A 13,962-nucleotide genomic window follows, 5' to 3' on the forward strand; every position below is an offset into this window, starting at 1 on the left:
CATTGCTGGGTGGCGTTAATATAAGTTGCTGACTACAGTAACGTCCAAAAGGATAGCAACTCGAACGAAATAAAAATAAATTATCAATATTTATTCATAAAAAAATCATCCGAAAGTCAATCGTTGGTGGTGTTTCCGATAGTTTTTTGGTGTCAACAAGTGTGATTTGAGTGGTGTTGAGTGATGACTAGCAAGGCGGAGAAAAAACTTACAGCGGACCTTCTGACGAGACGACGAGCGTGTGCTGAGCGAGATGTGGTGGAGAAGTTCATCGCGGACTACACCTATGAACGGGATTGTTGCCAGGTTTCGGTACGTTTGGAGGCTCTCAACAAATGTAACGAGTTGTTCTTGAACGTGCAGAACGACATCGAGCTGGGTGATCACGAGGATAAGTTTGAAGGTCATCTTGAGTTCCGGGCTGATTTTGAGGATCGATTTTGCAGAGCGAAAGGTTTTTTGCTGTCTAAACTGGAAAGCAGGGAGCATCTTCTGAGTTCGACGATCATGCACGCATCGACTTCTCATAGCATGTCTTCCAGTTTCCATCATCGGTTGCCGAAAATCGATCTACCGAAGTTTAGCGGGGATGAATCGCGATGGATATCATTCCGCGACAATTTCATTTCGATGATTCACTGCAACGAGGACATACCGATCGTCAACAAGCTGCAGTACCTGTTACAGTCACTGGAAGGAGAAGCCAAGAAACCATTCGAATCGGTAGATATCCAAACCGATAATTATTCATCCACATGGGACGCTTTGAAAAAGCGGTATGACAACAAGCGTTTCCTTAGGAAAGAGCTTTTCCGTGGCCTGTACAACCTTCCACCTCTTCAGCATGAGTCCGCACAAGACCTCAACACACTGGTTGACGATTTCCAGCGACACGTCAAGGCACTGGGGAAGTTAGGTGAACCGATAGATCATTGGGACACTCCGCTCATCTTCATCCTGACCAATAAATTGGATTCGGCGACGATTCGTGCGTGGGAGCAAGATACTCGACAGAAGGACGAGGTGAAATACGACGAGCTCATCGAGTTTCTCATCCACCAGGTCCGGATGTTGAAATCCGTGGACAGCGATCTTCAGCATCGTTCCTCAGTGCCCACCGCTTCCAAGGTGGCCGGCCAAATCCCGAAGAAACCAGTTCCCATCCGATCAGTTGTGAACACAGCTACGTCCGAAACTCAATCCAGTACTTCGTCATGCCACTGTTGTTTGAGAACACATCCGCTCCACCAATGTCCAGCATTTTCAAACCTGTCAAGCTCCCAACGGCGAGAGCTTGTGACACAGCACAGCCTTTGCTGGAATTGCTTCCGCGCGAACCACCAGGCAAGATCCTGTAAATCCAAGTTCCTGTGTAGGATTTGCCAAGCGAAGCACCATACGATGTTGCACGACTCAGCAGCACCACCGAATGAGTTCTCACCCGAGAGATCACATCTCACACAAGTGAATCCAGGCCCGAGCGGTTCACTTAGCCCACCAACAGTAAATCTTTCCGTGCATTCTGATTAAACCGTTCTCTTGGAGACAGCCTCGCTGTTAGTAGTCGACCGATACGGCAGAAAGATCCAAGCACGAGCTCTACTTGATTCTGCAGCGATGTCAAATTTCATCACCAAGAAGCTGGCGAACGAGCTCGCCACCCGTCAAAGCCCCGTGGACATCGCAGTTGCCGGAATTGGAGAGTCAGTCAAGCGTATCAAGCACAAGTTAGCTGCCAAGATCATATCCAGGAACAGCGACTTTTCCACCACACTCGATTTCCTCGTCATGAAGAAGCCAACCTCCCATCTTCCCACATCCCCGATCGATACAACTGCCTGGAAAATGCCAAAGGTTCCATTGGCGGATCCTCAGTTCCACGTTCCAGCAACAATCGACATGATCATCGGTGGAGAATGTTACCACGAGTTCCACACAGGCGTACGCCACTCTCTTGGTGATAATTTACCGTTTTTGGTGGACACCCTCTTTGGCTGGACAGTTTCCGGCAAAGTGGATTCCAGCTCCACCACCGCACCGCGAGCGTGCTTCCTCTCCACCGTTGATCAAACCCGAGAAACGATCCCTGGGGAGTTCCGGCCAATGAAAACCGCCGATGGGAGCCTGAGAATGGAAGCTGAACCCTCCACCACTCAAATCCACAAAAAAGGATGCATCGCCCGCCATTCCCGGTCCAATAATCCAAAAACCACCCTTGGAGATTCGAACACAAAGGCCACACAACGAAACTCCACCAGAAATGCACACCACAAAATCCCTGGAAGTCACGCTCAACCCGGAAAAAAGCACGACATGGATCCTGTTGACGACAATCCACACTGCTATCGGCCACATCACCCGGTGCTCAAGGAAGCCAGCAAAACCACCAATGAACGCGTGGTATTCGACGCATCCTGTGAGCCCAATTCAGGCGCCGCTAAGGTCAACGACGAAGGAGAAGACGCTGCCTGTGGATCCTGCTGCTACGTTGTCCCTTTGGTCAAGCAGCCGTCTGTTACCTGTCTGGAGTTATGCGCACCTGTTCTGCCAGAGGAGGATACTGATGGGCTCAGTAGGAGACGCGTTCCGGAAGTGCACATCACAGCTAGTGAACTGTCCAGTAATCTACATTCCTCCAACTTCCCCGAAAACCCTGGTTGGTATTACGACCATGCATGGCAATCCTCATCCTTGGAAAGCTGGCCTTATTCCGTCGCCTCGCGGCTTCATCCAGGTCGAGATGGAGTCATTAAGCCAGCCAAGCGAGATTGTCATCTAACTCACCGCCAGCAGTCAACAGGTCAACGCGACAACCCCGACAACTAGAAAGCTACAAAGACCGGTAGAGCACGCCGAACGTGCTCAACGCGCTATTGGAGCGCTAACAGGTGATTAGCGTTCCTATCATTCCATCCATATCGTTCGATCTACCGGGTCTTTGTTGCTTACAGTTCCTTAGACGTCCTTTTGTACCCCGCCATCATCGAGATCCTTCTACAAAGACCGGCAGAGCACGCCGAACGTGACTCACTGCGCATGTCGAGCGCTAATAGGTGATTAGCGTTCCAAGTTGTCACATTTTCTTGTTCGATCTACCGGTTCTTTGTCGATTGCAGATCCTCTCCTACAACTATCCAACATTTTCATCGAGTATTCGTCAAAATGTACCAAGCCACCACAACGCAGAATCGTCCAAGATCGGTAGAACACGCCGAACGTTGCTCAACGCGCTTACGGAGCGCTAACAGGTGATTAGCGTTCCTATAATATTATCCTTCGCCGTTCGATCTACCGGGTCTTTTCTCGATTCCAGATCGCCCATTGTGCATCATAGCCAATTCCCCACGCTCACGTCGAGAATGGTCAGCTCTATCTATGGCGTTAGCAGATTCTGCAAAGATCGGTAGAGCACGCCGAACGTGTCTCAACGCGCTGAAGGAGCGCTAACAGGTGATTAGCGTTCCTATAACTTTATCATACTCCGTTCGATCTACCGGGTCCCATTATCGTTCACAGCTTCTGCACCAGTTCCAACGCTGAGACAAAGCAGGTTCTTCAATGTGCGACGTGCCCAGTGCGAGGTGCCTTTCTGACCAAATCGAGAAGAATGCAGCAGCCTATCGGACGCAAAGATGGTTGAAACAGCTGTTTCAAGGTGGCCGGAATGATCGATACTACACCGATCAGGAAATCTGAATTGTTTCTGTTTGTAATATGTGTCCTCTATGTTCACTTGACTCTGTAATCAATTTGTTCGAAAACATCAATATCTGTACATGTACCCTAGAATAACATTAACTCTCTCGCAACACTAAACATAACGCCGAGAGAGTTCTCACATAATAGTGTAGTAAGCCATTTTAGATATAAGTAGAATAGATTGTAACGTTGAATACTACACACGGATTTTTCACTTCGCTAATAAATTAGTAATTAGTCCAATAAAGCGACTTTCAATAAGTGCATCCGAAATCAAGTGATAGTAGTAGAACCGCAATCGAATTGCGAAGTGTTTTCAACACATCAACGTACACCCCCAAGTGCAAACGAAATCTTCCCCCCGAAGGGGCGATCAGCTGCTGTGCCATCAATTGTGCGACTCACCTGGAGTTCCTGTGTTGGTGGATGCCGTCGACTGGAGACGGAAAGAAATTCCCCGAAATCCGAACCCCCCCATCGGCCGTGCCCGAACAAGTTGTTTGTCCTTATCTAAGTTTATGGCATATCGGCAAATTGAAAATCTAGTTTAGAGAGCAATTAAGACAGAAATGAAAATTGATAGGTGGAAAGGTCAAAGCTAGAGCGCTTTAGGTAGAAGAAACGAATAGGTGGTGAAAATGTGAGCTAGGGCATTGTTTTATCGACAGCATGAAACTACTTGTGTGATTCTTTACCCCACATCTGCTGGCTGTTTGTAGTAAGTGACGAAGAAGCCACATTGCTACCCACAACCAGCTCAGATGGGTCGAACACATGAGGTTGCGTTCGACCGGGCAAAATTAATCTTAATTTCTCTTAATTTAATCTAGATTTTCAATTTGCCGATATGCCATAAACTTTGATAAGAATAGGTATATTCCAGCAGCGATCAAAATAAGATAACAAAATCAAGTTGTTTGTACCTATAAATCAAAACTTCTGTGAATTTTTCAGCCAAAATAAAAATGGGCTTCCAGGGTTAACATTAAAAAAATGTTATACATTAAAAACAAAATAAAAAAGTTAGACTTCCAGCGAAGGACATCTTCGCTTATGAAGCGGCCATTGGAAAATTGGACCGCAATTCAAATTTCTAGCTTTAATGGCAAATTAAATAACCTTTTATTTTATAAACATTCCCACTGAGTGAAAAAAATTGAATATTCGAGATTATACGGGTTTAACCCCCCCCCCCCCCCCCCCATGGAGATTTTTTCCAAGCAAAATTTTCAGTTCAAGAATAGAATTTACCGTAGAAACGTGAAATGACTTTATTCAAAAAGGTGTTTAAAAATAAGTGTTAAAAATGTCCGAAAATTGGCTCGCCTTCGGCGGTATTTTGTCCACCTTAGTCATTCTAGGCCTAAGACATTTCATTCTATGACACTATATAACTTTCACGAATTTAACCTTATTTTTAACTGTCAGTTTCGATTTACAATATAAACCTTTTGTATTGGAACTCAAATCTTGACGCACTAGAACCCTATCTCGTCTTTAAAATTGCTTTTTTTCTTTAGAGAAGTGTATCTAAATAAGTTCATCCATTACTTTATTATTTATCATTTTAAAAATGAAAAAAAACTGTTATAATCATTAAAAATTGTATGCTGATATGAAATATTTTCAAGTTAATAATTTCGGCCTTAATTTTATTAATTATTACACAAGGTTACAATTCACATTTTTCTAAGGCGAGAAAAAAAGAGCTTACTTTGAAAAAGGTCAACATTATCTAACATATAAAGATGAGTTGGACTATATATGTTTGTTTGTTTGTTTGTATGCACCTTATACAAATCCACACCGCTGAACCGATCAGCCTGAAAATTGGTACAGAGATGTAGTTGAACCAGGGTAAGGTTTTAGTAATAGTAATGAGCCCCTCCCACCTAAGAAAAGGGACCCTCCATACAACTTTCGTTTTTACTCCCACAAACCGAAAGTCATGGCACCCATTTTGGCAACCGATTTTCGGTTTCTTTGGCGGGGTTATTTTTACTATCACCAGGGGCCGGGCATTAGAAACGACCATACAGAGTTGGAAAGCAAATCAAAGCTTGCTAAGCATTAAAGATTTGAAAGGGGAAATTTTGGCGCGTGTTTTTTTCCTTCTACTGCTGAAAGCACGCGGTACCGGTACGGGATATTTGGATACAATAATACGGATATATTTTTTATTGAAAAATTCAACTAACCTGTTCAGTATATATTGACTATAGTTTTAGTGGTTTTAAAAGTGCTTGGGGCTTAAAGAGTCCAAAAGAAAAAAATATACAGTAAATTGAACAGTAAATTGACTTTTTTAACTTCTTCTATTTGGACAGAGTGGTAAAAAACTAATGTTCAGATTTTCATAAATTCCAGCTTTTTAGAACCAACTAAAATAGCGCCAGCACTAAATTTTACTTCGGAAGTCCGGACTTCCGACTTCCGAAAACTTCCGACAAAGAAAAGTGAAGTACTAGATTGTCGGAAGTCTGTGTTTTGTTGCCAGTTCACCAGCGACGTTTCAAAAAATTTTATTTAAATTCACAATATTTTCGTACTTTTAGAATCCCTTATAGAGAAAAAAAAATAAGATTCAGAGTTACAAGTTTCAACGCTTTATAGCCGTCGAGGGATTTGAAAACTGATCAGATTATTGAATCTGAGATTTTTAGTTTAATACATTTCAATTTCGTAGGCTTATTTATAACTTTTATGTTATTTTTGGCCATCAATGTGTTCAATTCTACCATACAATTTTAAGAAGGCTAACACTTCGAACAAATGATATCTGAGAATTTAATAATTATTGGGATGATTCTGCCCAAGAATAGAAATATAGGAATAAAACTCAAATAAAACCTTTTTCAACTTTTTCACTATAATGGTAACTTCGGTTAAAATTATTTGTTTTCGATAACATTTAAAAACTATTAGATAATGGAACTTTCAACATTTAAGAACAAGTACTCATAAAACAGTATAAAATTAAAAAGCGGAAAATCAAACATATAATTGAAAACGGAGAAAGTGAGCTTTCAACATGGTTCAACAAGATTCGGAAGTCTTTTTAGAAATTACTCAGTAAATAAAAACTGAATAAACCATTGTACAGGGAATCATCTTGAAAAGTGGGATGATCTCCCTCCAAAAGAGATTTGTATTGGGGAATGGGAAAGATAAAAACAACAATGTTATCATTTAAAGATAAAAAGTATAAGGCCAAATCTACTCAAGTTTCCTAAAACATGATGAGTGAAAAAATGTTTTTCAGAATACGATAAATAAAGATTCAAGGAAATTATATTGTGATTATCTATTAATTAAAATCTCATAACTATAAGTTTTCCAAGAATGAGGAAATAATAAAAACATTGAATAATCTCAATAAAACTTTAAAAAGACTATCAAAGCTAAAATGGCCAAACATTGGTCAAATTTAAAGCTTTCAAATTTTGAAAAGTCATACGACTCATTTTGATTTACATTTTATGTGAACCCGAGCAAGGCCGGGTAAAATCAGCTAGTTTAAGATAAATCTGCGCTTTTCTGACATAACTTTAAAGTGTTACAAAAAAAATCTTTTTTCGGTTTTATAAATGACTCTTTTCCTTCCTGGTGCCATTCGTGTCTTAAAAAATAATGGTTTTAACGAACTTTTTCCAAGACCGCCAGTAATTTTTACTTCAGCGAAAAAAAATGAAGAAGTTTTGTATGTGTTTTCTTTTCCCAATAATGTAAAATAATACATTTTTAAAGAATTTTTATAGAAGTTTTAACTTAATTGGATGTTAGACATTTTTTAAAGCAAAAATCAATTCGTTTAGCAGACTTCAACCAATTTGTTAAAACAAATAAATTGTGAGTGATTGATTTCACTCAAAACTGATTCATTTTTAAGCTTATAATCTTCATATCATCAAAAGAAGAGGCGTTGGAAAATTTTTTAAAATAAGTTCGAGTTCAGGATGCCAAAATCTACCATAGACATCAAAATGCTGTCTCTTGAGTTATTAATTAAATTCCACAAAAATGGTTTAAAAAGGCAGGACGTTCTTATACATATAAAAAAACTCTTTCTTAAATGTTAAATCTTATCATTTTCATCTTTATTTTATGTTTAATTTTTTTAAGAGTTTAATCATCGTAAGTTATAAAAAAAGAATAGAAAGTTAGAAGAATTGAATATATATTCAAAATGAGCGAGTAGAATTTCATTGGAAGCATTTTCATCATATGCCACTGAATTGTTCCTCATGGAACTTATTTTCATCGTCATATTCTTGAAATGTTCTTACTAAAAGAATATAAGTTTTACCAAGAAGACAGATACATTAAATTAACATTTTATTTTTATTTTCAAATAAATTTAACAATTTGATTTGAAAAACTGGCACCCTTGAAATATTTTTTTCTCTTTTCATCAAATTAAATTCAAGCATCATCTATGTGTTTTGAATAAATTCTGTTAAGTTCATAATGGATTTTTTTTCCAAATCCAATATTCACTTTTCAAATCATGATCAAATATTATTTCAAATTCAAAATGATACAGAGGAATTTTTAATCATCTTTTCAAGTAAAAATCTAGAAACGAAAAGAAATCTAAAATGAGTATTTATTAACAATTATTATCATTTTGCTAAATAAAATATTCATGGATAATTTCTGACCTGATCTGAAATTTATTTTGGGATTTGAATTTAATTTCTTTTTGAATCTGATGTTATATTTTATGTTTTCTATTTCTGTTCACTGATTCGAAATTTTTATTTGCATTCGTTTTCTGGTGTTTCGAAAATATTGACTTAAAATTTCTAGTTAAGAATAAGGATCATCTTTAAAAAAAAAATTACTACTTACCGAAACTAACATTGATTTGAAACTTTGACTTATTTTGAATCGTATTTGTTTAACTTATTATATTCTCGAATTAGTGTGAAGGTCCTTCTCACGAGCCTGACGTTTCTGGAATGTACATAAAAACGGTTTCTGATTTTAGAAATTTGAGCCAAGAATTGGAATCAGTTTCGTAGCCTTAATCATGAATTCATAATATAAACTTGGATGTTTTGGGTTTCAATTATTATTCTTTATTTCAAAAATGTATTCCTTATCCGACTTGCAAATCTAAATAAATAAATATATCGCTATTTTGAAGCTTTGTTATGTTTGAATTTATGCATAAGAATAAAGTTTATGAGCTTAGAATCTAAATATGACAAAAAAAACTAAATTTTTAAAAACTCTATTTGTTTTAATTCGGAAAAATATTTACTAAATGTAAAAAAATGCGTATGAGTTTCGAAAATCATGAATCAAATTTTGTAGGAAATGTTAAACCACATCTAAACGACGATTTTAAACACAGCTTTGATTTCAATTTTTTATGATGATTCGAACCGAAAACAAGAATCCTGAACTGGATACCTAATCCGAAATTTGAAAACACAAATGCAATTTTTATTTTATAGTAAGGAACCAGAATAATATTGAAAATCTGTAGCTGAATTCTAAACCTGGAATTAGTTTTCGAGGTTTTGAAGTCAGGTTTGAGTCAAGATACATACACTCAGGGGTAAAAACTGCTTGTTAGACACACGACAAAATTAATAAACTCAACCGGCACTTTTTTGTACGCATATCGGACAAAAAGTGCAGGGAATTAATGTTAAGTTCAATGCATTAAACTCAACTTTAAGTTTAGCGTATTTAACTCAACGTTAAGTTTAGTGCACTTTACTCAACAGAAACTTTTTCCATGTTTTCTCGCCGGTGCGTAGAATCTTAGAATTGTAAAAAAAGCGATTTCAATCGAATTAAAAATTAAAAAATGGAAGGCATTCAATTTTAATTTCTTTATTTGCCGGTTCATTATAAATGTATTTATTCCACACCACATTATTCACTCAACTTTCTTTAGAGCCACGACGACACTGGTGGCAGCAGGTCCAGCACGCTTGGCTCTAGCCGGACGTTGCAAACGCCTCAGAATGATACTGTTCGGCTACCACGGCCGGCCGTCGGGATTCGAATTCTTCCTCAACGATGAACACTTAACTCAGTAGCGCGTCTAGGAGGGCATTTTCCATGGCCGACGATTTGTATCCCGTCAGGAACCCTCTCGGGATAGAATTCGTTGCCGATCGCTGCGAGTGGCGACTTCGATTATCTAAAATGGATTACGAAAACTTCATTTTTTATTTGTTTTTGAAGGATTTTTTCAATTTGATCGTAATGATCTTAAATCAAACTTAAATTAGTCTCAAATAAAATTAATATTTTGTTTCTATTTGATATTAAATTTAAAAATATTATTGCTAATCATATGCACAGCCAGTATTCAATATTTAATTTTGAATTGAAATATAAATTTGATACCAAATACAGCCGAATATTTGAAAGAAATAGCTTGTTTCCAGCAATCTGGATTGCTGATTTCCAGTAATTTGAATATTTGCAGATTTTCAAACAATTAATACTGCTGGAAAGTCAGCGCGACAAAAACCAGCAAAATTTTGCTGAAAAAATACTGTATATATATTTGACTCATGAGAATTCGTTTAAAATCTTTATTAAACTAAAATTTTTAACGTAGGTAATTGAATTGAACTGAATATGATAATGTTTAAAAGAATGTGGTTTTTGAATCTAAGAAACCTGTTTTGATTTTGGTAAGGAAATATTTTCTGGCTTTGAAACATGACATAATTAAATAAAATTAACTCACCCTCATTTAATCGTCCGTAAACGGTTTCTAATAAAATCGCGTAGCCCCTAAATCGATCAACATAATCTGCCAGTGCATCCTAAGTTGAACAGCTCACTCAGACACAGCTTCTTCACCGCCCGAACGTTATGATTTCGATGCTCTTTTCTGAAAGATGTGAATATACAAATTAATAATTGTTGGCAGGTCCAAATTGATTCAGTACCTCAAGTCAAAACGATAATCCTTTGAAACTCTTAGCACTTCTTCTCTGGTTAGAAAGTTCTTTGAAGTCAAACTTTTAATGATTTTCGGATTCACTGAACTCGGGCATGTCCCGAATCATCTTCCGAAAATTTTGGCCAGTTCGCTAACCGTCCAAAGATGAAGCGAAAAGCGTCCCGAAGAAAGTCGCGCTGCTCAGCCAAGGTACAGGTGTACTTTGCATAGGAGTTGCTCTCGTCCCTGGCTCTGAAGGACTGTCATAAGATGCAACAAGCCTCTTCTTTTTTTTCAATTTTTTTCCGAGGTTTCACCTTTTTGATGATGGGCTGAGGGGTGAGCAACTGGAGTAAGCTTAAGAGTAGGTAGTTCAACTGGTCCTTTTCGAAGCTTAGGCTTTAGTTTACTTGTCGATAACGGATATTTTCCGATAGAATCGATTTCAGTTCTTTCAAAGTGATTTGTGAAACATCGATATTACCTAAAAAAATGAAAACGTGTCAATAATTTTTCAACCAATTAATCCGAAGAATACTTACCAATATAAGGAAATTTGACCTTATATTTGGTCCAGTCACTATCAACCGCACCAGAAGAAAATCCTCGCACGCCAGATCCCGGTTCACTGTTGGCGCTTACGTGAGACAGCTGAATCAATCCTTTTGCCACGACTCTAATCCGCTCCAGCGAATCCTTAAACGTTTCACCGGCTTTCGTTATCTTTTGGCCAGGGTTCTAAAGGATTTGATTGACCGTGTCTCTCTCTGCTCTGCTCAGCTGCTTATCCAGCAGCTTCCGGATGGTGAAATTGGCCCGATTTTGATGGGAATATTCCCCTAGAGTTTTCACCGCCCACCATTGGCATTAATGATTCCAGATCACATCGAGATCGGTGCTCAGCTGCTCTTGGCATTCGGACGCTTGGAGGCCACAGAAACACTATTTTCAAATAACTTCCGAATGCTAGTTCCTTTGAATCATTTGATCCGAAAATCAGCAGTACCTGGTGGACAGAGAAAATTGTTACAATTGAATTAGTTTGAACTGTTATCACTTACCACCTGAACCGGTATCGTATCTTTATCTTTACTTCTGTGTGGTGCAGTTTTTCTGGCACCAACTTTTATCGGTGATGAATCAGACGTTCAACAAAGAAATCGTCTTCCGGGGGAGCCGATGAATGCCGCAGTAATCGAAGTCGACCAGGGCTGACTTGCTGGATCTCGTTCAGGGAAAGTTTCACACTGTAACACGTTAACATGGATATGACTTGCCGGATTGCGCTTCCGGATAAAATCATTCACAAATCGGTGCAAAACGCGGCATCAACGACGCGCTTAAACAAACAAAATGGCAAATGAAAAAGTACTCACTTGAAAGTTTACTTTCAAGTTTTGAGTTGCATACAAAATAACGAACGAAAACAATACAAACAAAAGAAAATGCCAAAAAACTCTCGGTTGCGTAAAAATAACTTTTTCGGTAAGTTTTCGATATTTTGCGTGCACAAGACATAGGGCAGCGCACCTAGCGGTTGATTTTGGACACTTGGACAGCCCCCAGCTGATTCGCATCACCCCTACCCGTCGTTTTATTGATACCTAAGTCTATATTAATACCAAGTGGAAAAGTTTAATCTAAAATCGCTCGCAAAATTTGAAAACTAGTCAGTAGTATATTACGCCAATAGAGCACACTTACAAGCTTCAACAAACCACCATGCGTTCCCTCCAGCCAGCCGGGACAGCTTTCGTTGCATTCCAAAATCTAACCTCCGACTCACCCGTTCACATTTGCTTGTGGAAAAAACGGCACCATGACTCATTCGCATTTGTCATACTTGACGGCGGCACCAAAGCGCGTCCCCTTTCCGTTTGTATTGGTAAAAGCTTCCGCGAAAGTTTCACGTGAGCACGGGAAAGGGGGGATGATTTGGATGACAGGTTGTTTTGGGTGCTGGTCTCCCAATGAGTTCCTTTTGGATGGGTGGTAAAACACGCGGTTGCTCCCACCCAAAAATAAAAGCACAGATAGATGGGTCAACCGAAGCTCTCTCCTGCAGCAGCAGTAGAATCATCCAGACAGCGAGGACTAACCTACTCAGTCAGTCGGTCGAGTTCATTCAACGACGTTGGGCGCGAAAGTGTTTCCGAGGAGGACTTGCTCTTCAGTGTTCGATTTCGATTCGATTTTAAGTATTGACATTTTTTCTTGCTGATTGAGGGAGAAAGTAGTTGCGACGAATCAGTTTTTGGGAAAAAGGTGCGTTTCTTGTTTTGGGTTACGCGAACTTAACTATTGTTGGATTGCATAAATTGTAAAATTTCCGGAAAAGATTTGTAGCTGCTTCCAGGAATTCCGAGTCAGCACACTTTCTTTTCCGACCTCCTCGTTTGAAAAAAGGGCTGGTCGAAGGGAGTGTTGTGTGAATTCACACTTGTGTTAGTGCGCCGTTGTTTGTTGTGTGAGTTGAGGAAAAAGTTCTTCTTTTGTGGAGCTTTCCGGAGAGAGAAAAGTCTTGAATCCTTGAACTGATGAAGTTGCGGCTCTCTCGTTCTCATGTTTTCTCTCGCTCTCGCCAGGGAACCAGTGAAAAATCGGCATCGGATTTTTCGGCAGGAGCAACGGTGTCACCGCGTTGCGGATTGCAGTTCAAATGAGCCACGAACGAGAACGGGCCGGGCTGAAAAACGTTCTTGAGAAGCACACAGCCATTGAAATTTAGGAGGAGAAGAACCAAGTCCCTTTTTTCTTACAATCTAGGAAGGTGGTGTGACTCTAAGAAAAGCTGACAGAGTTTTTTAGGGTCCGAAAAGGGACATTTTAGGTGGTCCTTCGTGAGCCAAAGGTGCAGTTTTTGGCTGAAAAAAATCGAGTGAAGTGAACAGAACACGTTTGGAGACCATTTTCGAAGGGAGTTGGTGTCGAGAAATTGGGAAGTTTTTTCCTCGACCGAAAAAAAAACAGTGTAAGAAAATTTTTCCTTTGAGTTGCCCGAATTTTTCCGCGGTGGAAAAGAAAAGTGTGTGTGTGTGAGTTGAGTTGAGCTGAATGTGTGCGCGCGGGGTAGACAGACGTGTGTGCTTGAAGGACGACCTTAGCACACAAAAATTGGTGTCGAAAGTGACTGGAAAATTTCCGATTTCGAAACACTGGGGTCTAGCGTGTAAATTTGTCCGAATTTGGATCGTGGGAAAATCTGTGGGGCCTCTGTAGGAAAAACGGAAATGCAAACAGCGCCCCCTGGGAAGGAGTTTTTCCTGCAACCTAATAAAAAAAAGATTACATCTGCTTGTCGCATCCAGCCACCAAAAAAATCGGATACTTTCTGTTCCTGCCTATAC

At 39.4% G+C, this 13,962-nt stretch overlaps 1 protein-coding gene and 1 long non-coding RNA gene across 2 annotated transcripts in view; both read left to right on the top strand.

Moving 5' to 3' along the window:
* The first annotated feature begins 183 nt into the window (after positions 1-183).
* On the top strand, positions 184-3,407 carry LOC129743064 (uncharacterized). The gene is made up of 5 exons (XM_055735005.1): positions 184-1,503; positions 1,546-2,660; positions 2,952-3,053; positions 3,117-3,248; positions 3,314-3,407. Exons 1-5 carry the CDS (start codon positions 184-186, stop codon positions 3,405-3,407), a joined length of 2,763 nt encoding a protein of 920 aa, XP_055590980.1.
* A 9,849-nt stretch (positions 3,408-13,256) lies between these two features.
* LOC129747741 (uncharacterized) overlaps positions 13,257-13,962 on the top strand; it is a 55,421-nt gene continuing 54,715 nt past the window's right edge. The window contains exon 1 of the long non-coding RNA XR_008737564.1: positions 13,257-13,586. This is a non-coding gene — a long non-coding RNA (uncharacterized LOC129747741). The remainder of the gene's footprint in view (positions 13,587-13,962) is intronic.

This window comes from Uranotaenia lowii, chromosome 2, assembly GCF_029784155.1.
Source record: "Uranotaenia lowii strain MFRU-FL chromosome 2, ASM2978415v1, whole genome shotgun sequence".
Classification (NCBI taxonomy): domain Eukaryota; kingdom Metazoa; phylum Arthropoda; class Insecta; order Diptera; family Culicidae; genus Uranotaenia; species Uranotaenia lowii.